General features: G+C 45.0%; 2 protein-coding genes across 4 annotated transcripts in view; one reads left to right on the plus strand and one right to left on the minus strand.

Annotated features, from left to right (window-relative positions):
- The window catches only part of FAF1 (Fas associated factor 1), a 149678-nt gene extending 137644 nt beyond the window's left edge, over positions 1–12034 (minus strand). Inside the window, exons 1-2 of one of the 3 annotated variants that reach the window (XM_063166089.1) lie at positions 11791–12034; positions 11660–11710 (exon numbers count right to left, since the gene is read on the minus strand). In XM_063166089.1, the coding sequence (XP_063022159.1) occupies positions 11660–11710; positions 11791–11793 (54 nt within the window). In that variant the 5' untranslated portion in view covers positions 11794–12034. Of the gene's footprint in view, positions 1–6420; positions 6471–8065; positions 8201–11659; positions 11711–11790 lie in introns of those variants that run through there. The other 2 variants (XM_063166090.1, XM_063166091.1) reach the window with 2 other exon arrangements.
- A 1131-nt stretch (positions 12035–13165) lies between these two features.
- CDKN2C (cyclin dependent kinase inhibitor 2C) lies at positions 13166–19366 on the plus strand. Its single transcript, XM_063166092.1, has 3 exons — positions 13166–13360; positions 13738–13878; positions 17441–19366. The coding sequence occupies exons 2-3, from the start codon at positions 13750–13752 to the stop codon at positions 17816–17818; spliced, it is 507 nt and encodes a 168-aa protein (XP_063022162.1). The 5' UTR covers positions 13166–13360; positions 13738–13749; the 3' UTR covers positions 17819–19366.
- Positions 19367–20051: the final 685 nt, after the last annotated feature.

A 20051-nucleotide genomic window follows, 5' to 3' on the forward strand; every position in this document is an offset into this window, starting at 1 on the left:
CCCAAAACAGCCACTGGGAAGAAAATTAACTCTACCTCAGCCAAAACCAACAGGCATCCAGAGCAGAGAAACAGCACAGATCCTACCAATAGCACAGGCCAACAAGGGCAGAAAAGAAAAAAAAAAAACAAGAAACAGCTTTCTAAAGACATTAATATTATATAAGCTTTTAAAAGCATCAGGACAAGAAAGCCTGACAGGAAGTCAGTGGGACCAAAGGAAGAAAACAGTAAAGAAGTATTCAAAAAGGTAAGGGCATATCAGAAAAGCTACATGAATTGTGTGCACTGATACCCACTACTGAGGAATCTCGAGACCATCCTGTAACACAGCTGATCTGTACAGAAAACACTCTCATCCTAAAATGTCAGCAGAGACACACAGAGCAAACCACTAGATTTGTCAGAGTCGCCAAAACTCTAAAGGAACTTATATTTAAGTTTTTCACAGCAGACTCCTCTTTAAATCAGTTTGATTAAAGGTGAAATCAACACCACATTCCCGGTGTTGTGGTGCAAACCAGAAGGGGTTAATATTTCTACAGTTCAAATCTGACTTCTGCACTAATAAGAAACAGCAGAAATTCCAATAAACTACATAGAATAGGCTTAGTATGTACATATAAACAACACACTGAGGAAAAGTGAACACAGCTTCTACAGAGCAAACTCACACATCACAAAACTACTCAAATGTCTCTCAAGACCTCAGCCAGCTGAAGAACACAAGACTAACTCAAGCTGGCACAGCTTGTTTCCAAAGTTTTACAACAAACTCATCAAGCTTTACAGCAACATCATCAAGCTTTCAAAATGCTGACTTCCAGAAACTAGGATGAGGTAAATCCATTCACATCCTGTTTCTTTCAGCTCTTTCCTAAGGACCAGCCACTGCTGTAGAAAAGACATTAGGTCAGCTGGGTCTTCGATCTGAGCTGATATGGCACCTTTGATATTTGCTCACACAAACAACCTGACCTTTAGAAAATAAAAAAAAATTATAGAAGTGACTCAGTTTCAGTGTTCTTGTCTTTACAAATCGTTTTCTGCAATAGTTAAAAATGAAACTTATATAAAATAACCCAAGGGCTAACGTATTCTGTTCTAGTTTCAAAATGTCTCTTAAGAACTTCAGCTTTAATGAATTATCTTTTGAAAGCATTAACTACTGCTGTGGAACAAAGACCTGCTCAACCAGTCAGACATAGAGGACCAGTAGATGACTATTTCAATAGACCAAACAACATGTCATGCATACATGAGGGCTTTGATTTCCTCTTTGAGCAGTTTCTTTTTACAATTGCACATTAACTAGTCAACGCTAAAAAATGGGCTTAATTAGTAGGTATCAATCCAGTCAGTAAGCATGTCATTTCCTTTCATCCAAATAATGAGGGACGAGTAAAATGTTAGGTACTTCCCCAGGCCTTTTATTCTAGTTCCTACAGTAGTTAAAGGAAAGCACCCATCTAATGGCTGCCCCACATATGCACAAATTTATTCAACGACTAGAAAAATGTGAGATCCTTTCAAAGATATGCCAGGTAGTTCCTTGGAAAGGCTACCTTGTACTTCTAGTATGGAAGTGTGTGAAAACTAGGCTTGCAATGGTAACTGAATCATAAGAACTGCCCAAATAGAGAGGAAAACTCCACCCTTTCAGGCTTTCCAGCTCCAACACAATATTCCCAAGATGGGAGACTCTCAAGGCCCCTGAAGACATGTAGTAGGAAATGGCTCAAATGCTCATCCTCTCCCACAGCTCCTTCCACACAGAAATATGAACTCAGTGAGTGTAAACTTTACTATAATTGACCCTTGCTTACCAAGATATATTAGCCATGTGGTATTTTCAATATGACAAATAATTTTCACAGCATCTTTCAATGAAAGCCCATTCCTAGTCTTTGGGAGTACATATAATTAATAATTTCAATATTATAATTAGTGCTGGTTGTCATGGCATTTGAAAAAGGATCCTACAGCTACCACCTCTCAATCTGTTTCAGTGACCTACTAACCCAAATACCTATATGAATGGGCTGATGGAAATGGTGACAGGATTACTATGATGTCAAGAGTCTTTTCAAGGTAATTGAATGAAAAAAACAGAATAAACCTCTTTCTAAAGACAAATTGGTGCTCCAGTGGTAAATTATTCAGGTTCCTACAGCAGGAGCATAATGCACACAAATCAGTCAAAGTAGCCTCTTTCTTTTCTATAAATGTCAGTTAGTATTTCTAATTAACTATCTGCCCTTACATCAGAGAAATTAACTGGCTTTTCCATGAAGAGCTATCATTGAGAATATCCAAGTTATGTTTCTAAAAGGACACCACTCTTACTCCAACGTCTCATTTCTGGCTCTGGAACTCACTTCACCTTCAGTTTAAAGGCCAGTAAATCAAATTAGCCTTGTTCTGATGAACCTGAACTTTGGGATGACAACTGAGCCTAAACATATCTAAAGAAATGAAACTCCAAAAACCCACAAGGAATAAATTAATAGAAGTGATGGCAGAAGTGACTGGTAGCAGACAGTGAAAATGGCAATAACCAAGCTAGAACACACTAAGCATGCAGTATGTTTTATCATGTCTCTTGTCCCTTAAGGCCATTCACAGCAATCAAAACCAATTGTGTTCCAAACCAAGAGGTCCACCTACCAGTTCCAAAGGTGCTACTGACTGGGTAATATAAAATTATAATGTGCTAAAATCCAGTAAAGATTAAAAGGAATTCTAATCAAAATGCAAATTAAGAGGCCTCAAAAGTATGAACTTCAACATCCTACAGTGTCCTAAAGGCCTCTTTTTTTACACTGAAAAACAGTCCTCTTATCTATTTTAAATTTTAACCTAAGATACAGTAACCTATATCCATTAAAACAGGTCAGGGGAAGCAGTGCAGAGCACCTGGGCACCTGACTGTGAGAAACCCAGCAGAGCCCACTTTCAACTAAAGACACCCAGCAGGAGGTATGGTTAAACAAACCTGTCCATCCCAAACCCTGATTTCCAACCTCTAGAGTTCTGCATTTCCTTCCAGCTACTGTGGAGAGATCTGCAGAGCTCAGTTCAGCACCCACTGCACTCCACATTCTACAGAGAGGTTTTGGTTTGAGTAAGACTGAGCTTTAAGCTCAGACAGATCTGAACAGATGTACACTCAGGTATAGAGGGAGACCTTCTGATGAAAATGTAGGCCTCCAAGAAATTTAAATCTTTGGAAAGCATCCTCCAGCTTATGTTTAAACTTTGACTGGAACTCTCTTCAGCAACAACCTTTTGTTGAGGGCCTTGTTCCAAATTCCCAAACACTCCACTGAAAGCCTGCAAAGAAAGCAAAAACAGCTCTTTCTGCCCCAGCACCTTAATGACAAAACATGTCTTTTTCTTTCAGAAATCAGTATTAAGGACATCCACTTTGAGATTTGTTCAGAACCCACAGTGAGTGGTTTATCCTTACAGGAATGTTTGAAACACTTTCCAGCCCCCACCCTAAGTCACAGTCCAGGGCCAGAATCAAGGGTACTGACTTGAAGCTATGCCCACCTTTTCCACCCATCAAATCTTTATACTGGCAATAAATTAAAATTACAGAAAACCTGAGCCACCATGCCAACAAGCACAGAGGAAAGGAAAGCTCACTTAGCACCCTTTAAAAAAATACAAATGTCAATTCTACACACTGACAGTGTTGGACAGTGAAAACTGCTCACAACTGAGATACTCTTCTACAGGGCTGAAGCAGACAGGAACAGAAAAAAACCAAACCAAACAAAAAACTTTATCTTGTCAGTTATTTAACAACACTGTGTTAAACTCCAGGTGAAGAGATTCTTCAGTTTCTTTAATTTTTGCCATTCCAGAAGGAAACAAGTTGATTAAATTACAATTAAATCTTCAAAAACAGGCAAAACCAAAAAGTAACAAACTGATGTATCACTGTCACGGTCAATTTTATAATTTAAAACACAATCATTTAGCATGCTTTCTCACTTTGCTGCAACCGATGGCAATGAGGCTCTTCCTTCCCAATTCCCCCTTGCTCCTCCCACAAACCTGTTTTTATGAAAGAGATTGACACAAAGTTGAAAAAAAAAGAGACATTTTTATACACAAGTGTGTGAATCACACAAAAGTAGTCTATTATCTATTTTTTTTTTAATTTGGCAAAGGAAAAAAGAAGCACATATCTTGGTTTCACAATGAACACAGATGAGAGAGGGAAGAAGAAAACTACTAGAAATCCATTGTCTCAATGAAAGCAAGGATTTTTGAGTTCTGTCATTTCACTCTGAAATCCTCCCACCCTGACCAAATCCTGACCATTATTTGGTCAATGAAAAATGTGAATTCTTTGAAAAATCTCCTCCTGAAGCTCCAAAGTGCCAGATATTCTTTTAATACAGGGACACACAGGAGCTGGCAACTCCACAACACTGCAACCCTCAGGCTCACTCCACATTTAGGATTGTTGTGAGGACAAGCACACAGCATTAATAAAGTGGTCTTATAGGTGGACATAACTTATAAGGACAAAAAGATGTTTTTGTTAATTTTAGTTCCAATCCTAAGTGAAGCTGTAAAAACAAAAGCAAAAGTATAAAAAAGCTAGTGTGCAAAAACATCAGTATCTGACACTTCTGCCAATACTCAAAGTTAAACTTTGGGATTGAAGACCAATCTATGTCAATTAAATGAAGCTCTGTGTAACTAAATTTTACAACTTAAAAAGAAAAAAAAAATCTCTTTTCTTTATAGTGAAAAGCAGACCCCAAACTACAAGAAATCATGAGTGTATTTGTACCGTGTGAGCAGCTGGGTATCCCGCTGAAGATGGAAGCACTTTGCAGTTAAACACAACAAACAGAACAGTTGTTAAAAAATAGGTATAAATTATATGCCCTTATTTCCCCCAGTATGTGAAGTATGTTACAGCATCACTTACCAATTCACATGCAGCTACCTTTCTGAAAAATTTATGCCACTAAAACAAGCTGTTGTGCTTTTTCCTACGGAGTTTTTCCTTTATGCCAATGACACTTTGTGGAGAAGTTCTGAATTGCATTTAGTAAAAAAAGCTAAAACTTGTTTGTGCACTGAACCCCACATCAGCTACTTCCACTGAAAACAATCAGGCTACTCATGTACAAAGCAAAGCTTCTGCATAATCTTTCCTAAGTGTGGGCCTAAGAAGGAAAAGTTAGGCAGGTTGCTTACACAGCCCACATGCATGAATACGGATTTTGTGCTCCCTGGGTAGCACACAGTAGCCTCATTAAAAAGGAGAGGAAAAGAAAATAATTATAAACCACACAGAACAGGCTTAAATTGTTTTGAGACATTAGGCAAAAATATTTTGGTAGATCACTCACTGTGCCTTACTCTATACTTAAAATATTTCATAAAATACCGTGGGTTTACATGTGTATGTATATATATATATATACATACATACATAAAATATATAAATTTAAATATATATATATATGCAAAATACTTTTTAAGTAATTCTCTTTAGTACCTCCAAATGCACAAGTAACCTGTTACTACAATCAGAGCTAAAAAGAAAAAAAACAAATGCAATACAAATTCTTGCTCTAGCTGAAACCCAAGGCAAAATCCCTAATAACTCTGGAAGATACTAAATAAATCCATGAATCCATGAAAGCTTCACAAAAGCATCAGTAGAATTATGATTTCTTTATTTTTTTTTTAATGGGGAGAGAAAACCCTTTCAAGTTCCAGAAGTTTAAAGAACACTACTCTATCCCCCTTAAACACAACTTGGGAAAAGTGAGGGTGAAATGGTGATGGAAGTTTCCCTCCCAATTTAATTCACCAAAGATTAGCTGAACTAAACTATGAATAATTGCTTTTGAAATTTTCACTGTGTGCACCATTCTCCAATAAGACACCTTACATAAACATAGAAGATGGCAGCAGAACTCTGAGAAAAATATTTATTAATTAAAAGGTACAGAAAATATAGGAGGGAAAATCATGCAGAATTACTTTGCACATAATGTTTTATTCTCCCTTTTAAATTCTTAGTGAATGAGTTGCAAATTCCACCAAGTATTTAAAAGACCCAAAAACCATTACTGTTTTGTAATAGCCTAGAGATTCAAGGCCTAATAATGACTGACATTGTCCTTTACTAATCTGAATCATTAACAGCATGACAATTAACAGATCAGTACTTCAAAATCAGGTAGACACTTGATATAATCTTAAAAAGAAATACAATGAAACAGGAAAACAAAGCTGTCTGCTGAAATACAAGAGGAAAATGTTTGGGTTCTTTTTAAGCAAGGATTGGTGTATGATAAAATATTTCCTGTGTCCTAGGTTCAGACACATTATGTCACCCACCCTTGATCTAAAACTGGGCTTCTGTGACTCCACCACCCACCTGCAAGTTTGCAATGATACTTGTCTTCATGGTACCAAGCACTGCAGTTGCTCTTACACTTTTATTAATGGCTTCAAAATCCAACAATACTGCAAAATAGCAAAAAACACCTGCAAAGTGTAAATCTGTGTTGAAAATTCTGTTAAACAAATAATCTTAAATTCACCAGTCACTAGTCTCATCTTCTGGGATTCCTGATTGTAAGTTCAGGTAATAATGTGGGATCCCACAAGAATCTGTTCCCACAGGTATGAATGCAGAATTGGGGTCCCAGTTTCCTTTCACACAGTGTGCTGCTCCTGGAAAAACTCCTTTGTGAAATCCCAGCCCTAAAATTGGGATGTCATCCCTTACACACACAAAAGTACCCCCAAGTACAACAAAGCAGTGTCGATATAGTAACATTTGGTAAGCATTTTAATGAATATAGGTGTAAGATATGGGGTACAGGAGGGGATGACAGTTCCCTGTTGCCAGCTGGGAACTCCATGAGTTACATCAGTGAGATACTTGGTACCTTTTGCAACAGAGGAATTACTTAATTACATAATACACAGGAATTACTGTGCACACCACAGTCATCCTACCTGTAGCTCCGAGGAAACACACACACAGAGTGAATTGGTGGGATTACTTTTTTTTTTCTTTTCAACTAAATGAAATAGTTTCACTGCTAACAGTCTTTTGAGAAGCTGAACATACAGATGGCAGTTTTACACATCAATCCAAGGATATCCAGGTGCCAACCCATGTAAGAACAACCACTGCAAATGGACAGAGCTTATAAAAACCCAGAAGGATTAAAAAGCAAATATTAAAAAAGTATATTCAAACATTATCTGATTTCCTTCCCAGATGTGTTTGGCTCCCCCCACTATTTCAAATGCAGGCATCCTCCACTTTTTTACTTGGTCTTAGGAAAACAATATAAAACAAGCAATATTAAGAAGCAATATACGCTCCTAAACACATCACTTCCACTTACAGAAAGACTTTATTCTGGGGATAAGATATAGAAGTCTGAAGTTAAATTACAACCCTTTTGTAGAGAGAAGGAAAGGAAACAAACAACTTGGAAGAGGATATTCCTCCCTTCCACACAAACACGCTGCTGTTTGGAATGGGGTGGGAAGAGTTTTACCGTCATCACAACAGTCATAGGCTGAGGCAACCATGGAGTTTAGTGTTGATGCTGGAATGGAAACACCTCTGTTCAGCACTAATCTGTAGCACCAGCAAGTGATTCACTACAAACACTGTGACAAATCATGTGGACTGGTGAGTTTTGTATCCTCCCTGGCATTTGCCTCTTCCAAGTGAGCTGCCTCACAGCTGTCCCAGGGCCTGGGTGGATGCAGAGGGTAGGAACGAGCGAAGTGGATGAAAAAGCTTTATTTTATTAATTAAAAACTGAAACTCTCTAAGTTAAAGGAGACATTTTGTTCACGCACCTTGAGAGAAGAGGGCACACGCTCCCCGTTTCTGACAAACAAAAAAAAGAAGGAAAGCGAGAGCGGAGGCTTCAGAGGGTGGGCTTCACACCCACCAGCCCGGACCTCCCCACAAAGAACAAGCAGCACAGCAACGAGGAGAAAGAGAAAAGCAGCGAGAGGCCACGGCTGTGTGGCGGCGGCTTGAAATTTACCTGGAAATCAGCCAATATCATTTCTCGGTCCATGTTGGACGCCATTGCAGCCAGCTGCGTCCCGGCTCTGCTCGGACCCGCGCACCTGGAGCCGCTGCCGCGGGGAGGACGGGGCAGGGTGGGAGCTCAGGAGCTCATGGAGGCGCCGCGCTGCGCTCGGGCTCCCGCGGCGCCCCCGGGCTGCCCCTGCCGGGGCCGGGCAGGGGAGGAGGCAGGAGAGCGGCGGGCCGGGCGCGGGGCCGGGAGCGGGCAGCGCTGCCTCAGCCGCTGGCCCGGGAAGGAGGAGGAGGAGGAGGAGGAGAAGGAGGAGGAGGAGGAGGAGGCAGCGCCGCTCCCCGCCTGCCTCCACAGCGCCTGTGTCGCACATTTTGCCTGTCATTGAGGTCGCAAAGAGGCGCTTTGCGGCCGCCACGTGACTGCCCGCCTGTCAAGCGCTCCCGGAGCCGGGGGCGGGACCGAGCCGGGACCGGGACCGGGACCCGGCGGCACCGGAGCGGAACGGGGAGCCCCGGCCCGGCCCGAGCTGCCGCAGCGGGGCCGACACAGCCTCACGTCCCGTGCCGGGGCTTGGCGGTTCCCCGGGCCCGGCCGCGGCGCGAGGTGTCCGGGCTGGGCTCCGCCGGCGGCTGCGGCCTAACGGCTCTGAGGGGAGCGGCTGCAGCCGTGCCCGGGCGGCGCGGGGAAACGCGGGCCGCTGCCGCTGCCGGGCGGAGCGCGGCCCTGCCCGTCTGTGCGGGAGCGGGGCGTCCATCCATCCATCCATCCATCCATCCATCCATCCATCCATCCATCCATCCATCCATCCATCCATCCATCCATCCATCCATCCATCCATCCGTCCTTGCCCCTCTCCCTCCATCCGCGCCCCGTGATCGCCCTGGTCTCGCTGGATGCAGCGGTTCGCGTCCCCTCGGCTGCCCCGGGCCCCGGTGCCCGGCACGCCCGGCAGGGCCCGCACCGCCCGGCGCTCGGGGGAGCGGCGACACTGCCCCCGGGTCCGACTTGGCTCAAGAGAAGGAAATGCATTTTCCGCAGGTTTTTCTGAGCCAGCACACCGTGATCAGCACAGCGGCCCTCGCTCAGGCTTAGCACTCCAGCAGCACTGTAAGATGCAACTATATTATATATCGCAAATAAACCTGCTTTGAGTAATGCAAATCTAATGATGCTTTCTAAGTCTGCCTCCTACAACCTGATGTTCGTGTACCCCCTTAGCAGCGACACAAAACACACATTTGGACGCCAATTTGCTAATTATATTTTGCTCTGCTTCTTCAAGTGTCCTGTGCGTGTCGTAGCTGAGGTCACGGACGCACCCAGCAGCTTTCCGTCAGCTAACAACGCTACATTAGGACACCTTTGAATCAAGAAATTCTGCCGGGTGTAGGAAGCAGCGTTCTTTGTTGTTTCTCCGGTCCATCCGCGGGGTCGCAGGGGGTTCCGCGGACTCTGCCAGCCCCCGGGGCGACTGCGGGGGGAGCCGGCGCCACCGCGGACAAGCGCTGCGTGCGGAGAGGGGAGCTCGGCTGTGCCTTCAGGAGGCTCCGAGATGCCCAGAGAAGCCCCGGGGATGGTTTAGAGCCTGCTGCGGACCAGAGAAGCCCCGGGGATGGTTTAGAGCCTGCTGCGGACCCGAGATGCCCAGAGAAGCCCCGGGGATGGTTTAGAGCCCGCTGAGGACGCTGCTGCCTGGGCTGGGCTGTCTGACAGCGGCGGCGCTCCGGGCGGGCTGAGGCCGCACGGAAACGCCACTTAGGATGCGAAGCCACAGTGTCAGAGAAGCTGGGGTTTTACCTTTTACCGTGTTCCTGCTCTAGTTTGTGTTGGCAGGGCTCGCCAAAAGGGTTTTATTGCCCGCTGACGTGAGCTTAACAATGCGAGCTCCCCAAGAGCGACCGGAGGGATGATAAATTAATTGCCCTCACACCTGCACCATTTTTTTTTTTTACCCCCCAGTTTGATGTTACAGACAGTTCTGCACTAAGTAGAAGGTATGGTGCAATGCCAGGGACAGCCTATGCTAAATTACAAACAAATCCACCCACACATTACTAGAGAGTAACTATAATAAAGGCTGAAAAGCGAGTTTTAGCAACTGGATTAAAGCCAATTCAATCCTGGCACAAATTGAAGCTATAGGTATGTTGTCAAGATTAGTTCCACGGCGTTCATGTCTATTACAGTCATATTTTAAATAATGATATCTACATTAGATCAAAACAGGAAGGATCTGATCCAGAACATGAAGAAAAGGTGAAAAGCTGCACGTGCCCCACATCTCAGGAAGTTCACATTCAAGTCACAGCTTAAGTTTCTGTTTGCCTTCTCACAGCCTCTCTGAGCCATTCGAGGTGGGTTTTATCCTCCAACGAGTGAGAGACAAATTAGGGAGCAGATTATTTTACTCCTTATACTGCCCGGTGATAATATCTCCCTCCAGAAGTTGTTTGTTGCTGATTTCCTTGGTTTTTTTCTGCTGATTCTGGAGCCGATCGGGACAAATCTCTCCGGTTTAGGTGGAGTATCTTTATCACTCGTGAGAGGAAATGATCAGGATTATCGAACTGCTTTCTGCAAAGACTTTTGACAGACCTGCACGGCAGAGGAAGTTTGGTGGCATTTTCTGGCCAGGCAGCTTTACTTGCAGGAGGCCTGCAGCACTACAGCTACACTTTACTTAATTATTTTGCTATGTGGTGTGATTAACAGAAGATGGAAGCTTTATTCTGAACCATAAACCAACAAAAAAATAGTGTGAGACTGCTGTAATATTTGCAGGTCTAATTTTGCACTAAGTTAGCAACAGGTAACACCACCAAAGCCTGTGGATTTTAGGCAGTAATTAGTCACAAAATAAGTAATTTATAAGCCATCTGACTCAATAATCCAAGTTTTACATATAAATTTCCTCTTTATGCAGAAAAGCGACTGTATTTGAATAAACAGATGCTACTTGCATACATATATTTCTAGAGCTAACTTTGAGGGAAGTTATAATTTACATTTTTGCTTTTAAAAAACGGGGGGAAAGGAATGGGAAAAAGCACTACTGCTTCTGGACGAGAATTACCACAATGAGGCCCTTAAAATGCACGTGTTTTTTCTCCCCTTTAGTGGGAATGGGAGTGGAGGGTCAGTTGGTAAACTGAACAAAGCTGTTTTCCCTGCTTCGTGTGTAGGCAGCTCACACTTGTCACCTTTGTAACACTCGCAAACAAGCGTGGATGGGGGAATCAGTACAGGAAAATACAACTGCAAAGCAAAACGCAACCGAAGCTGAGAGGAAAGCCAGATAGAGAAGTCTGGTTTCGTTCAGCTGCAGATCCACGGCTGTAGAACCGGCTCGGGGAGACGGCGGCCGCCCCACTCAGGCCCCGGCCCGGCTGCCAGCCGCAGGTTCCCCGCGCAGGGCAGCGCTGCAGGAGCTGCACCCACCGCAGGTTCCCTCCCGAACGCACCTCCCCGAGCTGTCTCGCCTGTTTACATTCAAAAATCACTTTCCCGTGGCGTCCACGCAGAACACAGACGTGCAGATTGCCCCTGCGAGCGATGGGTTACGTGTGCTTATCAGGGAGCCATGACATCGCTGCTTACCTCTCGGAGGGTTCGCTTGGCAGAACGCAGTCCTCCGAGGCCCCCTGAAACCTAAAGCAATCCAGCCATTAAAGCACTTTAAGACACTAAACACTGTTAGGCAGAGTGGCGGTGACATCCCCGTGCTGTACCATCCTCACTTCTTCGCCCTGGGAAGGGAAAGCGAAGTCCTCGCGTCTTCTCGGTGCCCGGGCGCGGCTCCGCTTCAAAATGGCACTTTCGAATCAATCAAGGACACCAGAAACGCGGGAAGCAAGGAGCGCTCTCGTGGACGGTCGCCTTCCACCGCTAAGACAACTTGACATTGACCCTTCATCCTTGACCTTGTCCTCAGGACGGGAGAGGAGCCCGCGCCGCTGCCGGGGCGGCCCGAGCGCGGAGCCGCTGCCCGCGGGGCGCCCGGCCAGGGCCAAGGGGCCGGCACCGGCACCGGCACCGGAGCCGGCTCCGCTCGCCCCGCGGGCAGGTGGGGACCGCCGGGGAGCAGCTCCGGGCAGCGCCGCGGCCCTCCCGCCTGCCCAGCGCCCCCGATCCCGCTCCTCCCGCCGGGGTGCGGCGGCTCCCGCTGCTACAGCCTCCTTTTCCTTTCATTTTCCCCCCCCTAAGCCTCAGCAGCGCTGCTGCTAAAAGCGGCAGGGCCGCGCTGGCCGTGGCGGAGCCGTGCCCGGGCTGCGCGGCGAGGGGACGGCACCGGGCGCCGCGGAGCTGCGGTGGCGGCCGGAGCGCGGCGGGGCCGGGCGAGGGGCGGGCGGGAGCCGCTGCAGGCCTTCCTGCCCGAACTCCGCCGCGCCTCCTTAAATCTCTGCCGTTAAAATGTGGGCGGGTGTTTCAACTCAAAAAGCGCTCAAATTTTTTTTCTTTTCAAAAAAAGCTGATGAGGTTAAAAAAAAAAAAAAAAAAAAAAAAAAAGAAGGGGGAAAAAAAAAAGGAGAGAGAAACCGGCTTCGTGTCCTTAGGAAACAGAAGTAGCGATTGTTTGCGCTTAAAAAAGGGGGGAGCGCAAAGCCGCGGGCGGAGGCGGCGGCCGCGGACCGGCAAGTGCAGCTTTATTTCGCGAAGTTGGAAGAGGAGGCGAGCGGGGCTGTCAGTGCGGCTGCGAGCGCGGCCGGGCCGAGGCACCAGCGCAGCCCCTGCCCCCGCCAGGAGCTCTGCCCGCGCCCCGCGGCCGCGGCGGGAGCAGCGCCTGTCCCGGGGAGCGCCCGGCGGAGCGCGGACAGCGGCGGCGGGACCCCGGCGGAGAGATCCCGGCCGAGGGACGACGGCGGAGACGGCTCCGCGCCGCGGCTCCTCCACGCCCTGAGAGCGGGCGGCGGTTCGCGGCAGCCCCCCCGCGCCGCCCGCCGCCCTCCTGGATGCTCCGGAGCCGCCGCCGCCGGGGGCGGCCGCCGGCCGGGATCGCGCCCGCCCGCTGCGCGGAGGCTGCGCGGGGCCGCGGGAGTGAAGCTGCTGCTGCTGCTGCTGCTGCTGCGGGGAGCGAGAGCGCCGAGGCAGCGAGCTGGGAGCCCGGACAGCCGCCGCCGCCGCGCCCGGCCCTCCGCGGGCGCGGCTCGTCCTTCCCTTCCCCGCTGGGCCCGGACTAAGCCGACGGAGAGGGATGAAGGGGGGGATCCCGAGCGGGAGTTGGATGCACACTGCTACAGGAGACCTTTGCTCCGAGCTGCTGCTGCTGCTGCTAAGTTTCAGAAACCGGCTGTGAACAGGGTGGGTTGTCTTCTTCTTCCAAGACCTCAGGTCTGAGTGAGTCTCCGGTGTACGTGTATATATGTTACCTATAACATATACAATATCTTGCCTAGCTGTTAATCTATTCCCCCCCTCCCCCCGCGAAAGTGGCCAAAGTCTTTAATAAGAGTTACTCTATATGTGGAAGCAAAGAAATCTTGCTTCAAGTGGAGCTGCAGTTTTGCTGAATAATCACGTGTGAGTTAGGGGCGGGCTCTTGGCAAGGAGGTTTTTTACGAGTATTTACTACAAGGTCTTACTCCAGAAGATTAACCATCCCAATCCTTCTGTCAGTCTCCGATGCCATGCCTGGTTAAAAAAAAAAAAAAAAATCTCATCTTTTTTCCGATCGTCAGTCACCCTAAAGAATGGCCGAGCCTTCTGGGAACGAGCTGGCGTCCGCGGCTGCCAAGGGGGACCTAGTGCAACTTACTAATTTGTTGCAAAAGAATGTAAACGTCAATGCACAAAATGGATTTGGGAGGACTGCGCTGCAGGTTGGTATCCAGAGAGGGAGAAAATATTTCATCACTGGTACCTACGTGACCCGGGTTTCCAAAAAAGACAACGTTTTAAGCAGGCTGGTGGATGAAATTCGAGTGGTTTTTCAAACTCGTTGGATGCCATATTTTATAAGTTTAGTGGCTCCAACTCCCTAAAATGACGTACTTGAAATAAAACTGGGCAAAACCATTCTTTCAATCGGGGATCACCCTCAATGTCAAACGGGCTACGAGTTTGCTAATATTTGCTAACTTCGTGGGGAAGAGGCAAGGAGTGAGAGAGCTGAGATGGAAAGAAATCAGCTTAGGTGAGCAGGATTTCATAGCAGGTCTGTAAACACGAATGTTCTGTTCTGTCTGTCTGAAGCTTAGGATTTTAATGTTTTTTTTCTTCCTTTTTTTTTTTTTTTTTTTTTTTTTCCTGCAATGTGCTTTTAAAGCGTGGCTCGTCTGGGTGCTGGGGTCTGCTGTGGATGGTACTTTTCCTTTATGCTCTGTTTGTGGGAATGACCTTTCTCATTGGGAATCATGCTGCTCAGAAGCGAGGACCTCCGATGTACATTAAGAGCTAGCCCTGCGAGCCAGGGTTCCAGCTGAATCATTTGCTTTTTCATTCATATTCAAAACTTTAATATTTGCTTTTTTCAGATCAGCTGGCAGGGCACTGCTTCCATTTATTTCCTTTCTGATCGTATAGGGTGCTGTGTCCTAATTTTTAACTGTATAGTTGTGCAGGCAGGAGTTGGAACTCGTCCAACTGCTAAGTATTGTAGCTGATGAAAGATTTTGCTTTTAATATTATCAGATAATGATGGCAAAAAGGCTAGAATACCTTCCAAATAGTGAAAGATGTGATTTATAATTCCAGAGGGAAAATAAGTGTGGCTATTTTTACTTAAGTTATAAGTAATACAATGTGGAAGTGGAGCTATAGGTCTTTCTCATTTCACACATTAGTAAAATTGTTTTTTAACCCCTCTTCCCCCTTCCCCCAAAACCATGGTAATAATTTCTGAAAGTGGATTTTTAGACAGCATAGAACCTGTGAGTGTACTCGAGATATTTACAGATTTTTGGCTTAACATCAAAATGTTAAAGCTGGAAAATAAGCACCTCTTGCTGATAATGCAGGAATGACCCTTTTTTGATAATTTCGCTGAAGCTGGAGATCTGTGAGCTCCTCGCTGTCCTGTTAACACCTAAATAGGGCATCGCATGGCAGTGCAGGCACTTGCAGCAACTTTAAAGAGAGTGAAAGGGTTTAAATTAAAAACTAAGACAAGCTAAATTCTTTAAGAAAGCAGGAAACATTTAGCTAGTTGATTTATCCTCAGGACAAGGGGGCTAAAAACCGATTTGTCCTACAGGAATGCTGGATATTTTTTTCTAAAAGCAGCTAACTGTCCATGTCCTGAATTAAGGTATATTTTACACAATTACATAGCATCCAGCTGCATCTGTGCCCTAACAATACTTCTTAGGGATTATAGCAACCGAGCTAATGAACCACCACAAAAACCAAAACAGGAGAATCTGCCGACTTATTTTCAATATGTATCATCCTAAAATGTGCTGTGGGTGCCTGGCCACGCTCGAAAGACTTCTCTCTCAGTGCACTCTGCAAGAGTGAGATAATCTCTCTGTAATCTCTCTCTCAATTACAACGGAGAGAATGCTCCTATATTAATGTCAATGAATTTATATTTTTCCTCTGCATTTATGTTTAATTAAACAACTACTCGGCTTGTCTTGCTCTGTCCTTTTTGTTTCTGGTGAAGTGTACCTATGCAGGCCTCAAATACATCCCCTGCCCTTATGCTCTTCGTCAGATTTATTAAATTAATGCTTTTTACTTCTTCTCCTCCCTCCCTCCTAACATTATTTTGCAAAATATAGGAGGCATTTGCTGTTCAGCTGTAGCCCACGGCCAAAAAGCACCACCTTTTTTTAGATTTTCTCCCCCTCGCATCTTTAACTGAAGCCTTCAGTCCCCTGGCCTGAACACTGAAAACTCCCACTTAACCCAAATATATGTTTTGAATTCACAAATAATACAGCCTGGGCTCTCAAAAAGAGATCAGAATGTCCGGTTTTTACTAAACAAAGAGAGATCACAATGATCTTGTTTTCTTTTACATCGCTTCCATCTCTGTCAGAAGTGAAAGGACTGGCTGGAAGTCGGGAGCTGGAAGCCTTGGGGCACAGAGAGATCTCTTTCCCTGAATCCCAGCCTGTCTTATCTGCACTTCTGCTCCTGTCTGTGGTTATAATGTGCTGGGCTGCTTTACACTTCAAACACTGTACATAAATGTATTTATTCTATCTTGTTTTTCCTAAAAAACTTAATATGTATTTTTTCGTCAGGAGAGATTTTCAGCAAACCTCTGTAGAAATTGTACCTTAAGCTAAATCTAATGCACTGTAATGCTCGTTTATGCTGATTTTTTTTTAATTAATCAAGATTTTCAAATCAATGTGTGAATCTCTCTCTGAGGAAATAGAAAAGAGTTGGGGTTTTTTCGAATTTTGTACTTACAATGAGATTAGTTACAAGGACAGGAAAATACTGCCTATAGGCTAGAGATTACACAATATACATTACAGTGTTCATTTTTAGAAAGTGTGCAAACAAAAAATCAGGAATTACAAGGAAATTGGTGCAAGCAGTTAAGTTACAAATAAGAGAGATTTGGGTTCTAATTATGATAGTTTTATGGTGCAATTAAGAAAATTTGAAAGAAGCTCTTTTTTTTTTTTTTTTCCCTGAGAGAAACAGTCAGAAAATCCAATTATTGTTGTTGTTGAATATTTTTTCAAGGGATGATTTAACAACAGAATATAGCCACAGTTTACTTATAGAAAGGTTGTGAAAGTACAATATAATATATTGATTTTAGAAGACAATTTCTGTAACTTTGAAACATTCCTTTTGACTTTTCCTTTTTGGGTGACCTAATGAAACACAAATATTGGGGAGAAGAATTTCTTTTAACATTTATGTTTCTCAACAGATAGAGCTATGGTATAGTCCAAATATTTGTTTTATGATAATGCACAGACAATGTAAACACCTGAAAGCTTGTAAAAACACATTCTACATTTGCTGTTGCTTAGGTAAAATATCTGTTCCTCAGAGACCCTATATTTGTTGTTTAACAAGATTAAACAGTAATGCAAAGGTGTCTCAATACTTAGGCAAATAAAATCGAACTATACTTAATTTTTATATGTTCAGAAACTGAGATGACCCTCGTTAGGGGAAATTTAAAAAATAAGCTGTTATATGCCATTCTGTGCTATTTCAGGCATTAACCTCTCCGAGGCAGAAAGCTATGACCACCGAAATGATAACATCTCTCACAATTTCACCGAGTTCACTAACAAATACATGAAAAACGAGACGTTCTGGTGTGTCATTAGCTCTGTAGCGAGCCTCCTCTGTCTGCTTTAAATGAGAATTGGGCTCTGACAAAATCCAGGGCTGAGCAGGAGGACGGGAGGCAGTGCTGGAGCAAACCCCCACCCGCGGTATCCAATTCTCCTCTCTCTTCCCCAGGTGATGAAACTCGGCAACCCCGAAATCGCCCGGCGGCTGCTCAGCAACGGGGCGAACCCCAACCTGAAAGACAGTACCGGCTTCGCCGTCATCCACGACGTAGCCAGGGAGGGCTTTCTGGACACTTTGCAGACTCTGCTGGAGTTCGAAGCCGACGTTAACATCGAGGACAACGAGGGCAACCTGCCGCTGCACCTGGCGGCGCAGGAGGGCCACGTGCGGGTGGTGCAGCTGCTGCTGGCGCGCTCCGAGTGCAAGGTGGGCCACCAGAACAAGCGCGGCAACACCGCCTACGACCTGGCCAAGCTCTACCGCCGGGCGGCCGTGGTGGAACTGCTGGAGGCCAGCGGCAGCGCCGTATCCCCCGGCATGGACTGAGCCCCGCCACGGCGGCGGCTCCTTTGGACCTGAGGGTGTGCAGACTGCTTGGGGTGTTTCCCTCCTTTTTAACAACGTTTGTTGCCACGTTTTTATTTTCTTTTCTTTTTTTTCTTTTTTTTTTTTTTTTTTTTTTCCTTCTGAACAGCTGGTAGTGTAAGTCTCGAGAAATTCCAGAGGTGGGTTTTTAGACAATGGAAATGTTTTGAATCCATGCTCCCAGCAGTTTCCTATACCTTTCACTTTCACACATACTCATCCGTGTGTATGTTGGTTGCTCATATCTAGTTTTCCAGTATCAACTTTTACAATTTATTTTAGGTCATTCGTATCAAGTCATTAATACAAGAGCTACTATTCATTCACTTGCTTAATATTGCTGGACCTTTGAGAAAAGGAAATAGTTTACTGTGATTTCTCCCACCTCTCAATGCACCCCTCCCTTCTCCTCACTCCCCCCTTCCCTTTCGGTCAGGCTCAAGAGTCTGAGGTCCTGTTTTAGCTAAAGACATCCTTTTAACAAGGGGTCACCTGCAGCCCCTGCACAGGCAGAGCTGGAAGTCAAAGGCTGCGTGGCCAGAGGACAGTGGATGGCGCTTAGATGCTTTAGGCAGTAACTGCATTTTGTCACTAACAAGAGCTTGTAGAACTAGGTCACTTACTTTCTAAATTTACATGACACTTTTCCTCTTTGTGTATTTAAACTTTCACCAATCTGGTTTTGAATTTAGTTACCAGAAACAGTATAAGCGGTGTTTCTTCGAGTGCCAGAGGTTTTAAACAGCTCAGTTTAGTAGTTCGTGTTTACTGTGCACTGCAGAGGACGTTTTTTTTTCTAGTTTCAAAACAAGCAGCAGAGAACCATTGTCAAAGAGGACACGAAAGCTGCAATGCAACACTTCTGGTCGCTTCGTCTGCTGATTGCAGTTTAGATGTTCTCTAAGTAATATTTGTTTTCCACCAATATTCTGGTTTGTCTGGAAATAAACTATTTTAATCACAGCATCTCACAAAACAAGAACATTTGAATAAGGTGACATTTAGGAAGCAGCACTTTTGGTATTTGTAAAGTTAAGTTATTGCTTGCATCTAAAACACAATTTAACCATTGGAAATTTCCTATTGCAAAAGAGAGTTGAGAGTATTCACCAGACTGAAACTCATTTGCCTCTCCAGCCCCAACAGGAGCCAACGATGCTCAGCACCGTGTCGGGAAGAGTCTATTATGAAACTTTTAACATTTGTACAGGATCTACTTATTGGGCAGATGGGCAGTTTAAAGTGCTTAATTTTGAATAATCTGCATTTCAGTCGTGCAAAATAGAAAGTTTTAAATCAATGCAAAATGAATACTACTTTAAATAGCACTTAAAAGAGGAGAGGGAATACTTTAGTTTAGTTTTTAACTTTTTTTTTTTAATTAGCCCCACAAAATCAGTTACTACGTTTTCAAGTAAAAAAAAAATTGCTGAAACTGTCTGTCACATTTACTATAAGCTCTGTCACACTGCTGTGTTCTGATTAAAAACCTCTGTGAAATATGAAAAATTGTGCCATGATCATTAATCAGAGCAGCACAGCACATAAGAAGCATTTTTGGGGAAATAACCCCAAAATTCCCGGTAGAAAGAGCACTAAACCACCTGAGATATTAAACCGAGCAACATATCCACAGGTCCCCGAGGTGAAGTGACCCAAATCGCTCTGTGTTGCTCTCCATCTTCCTTTCCTCATGTCCTGGAGGATGCTACAAGCTTTTCCCTCTCCATTCCTCTCACAAAGAGGAAATCCGTGCTACACCAGAAGGTAATATCCAGCTTTCTCCCGTTTGGGTTTTTGTGGTTTTTTTCACCCGTGCTCCTAAAAAACATCATTCCAAACCCGTTTGGAGCTTTATCAGCATTTAATTTACGCTACGGTGAAGTTTAAGCAGTGGCTTAATAAGAGCAACTTCTCTTCCGAGAAAAAATGCCCCGCCTAGTCAGAAATAGCGGCTTTTATTGCGTGCCAGTTCAGGGTTAAAGCCAGGACGAATTACCCCCGGCCATGCCCAAAGCCCCGGCGGCTGAGTCACGGCTGATAGTCTGGTTTAAAGGTGCGTTTTATCTGATTTCACTGCTGCGCTCTCTCTGCGAGCCCCTCAGCAAGACGATCCATTGAAATTCCTCGTTAGATACTTGGAAAGCAAAAATTGCTATTATCCCAGGAAGTTAATAGTTACTGCAAAGAGCCT

The sequence above is a fragment of the Melospiza melodia genome, chromosome 11 (genome assembly GCF_035770615.1).
Source record: "Melospiza melodia melodia isolate bMelMel2 chromosome 11, bMelMel2.pri, whole genome shotgun sequence".
NCBI lineage: Eukaryota > Metazoa > Chordata > Aves > Passeriformes > Passerellidae > Melospiza > Melospiza melodia.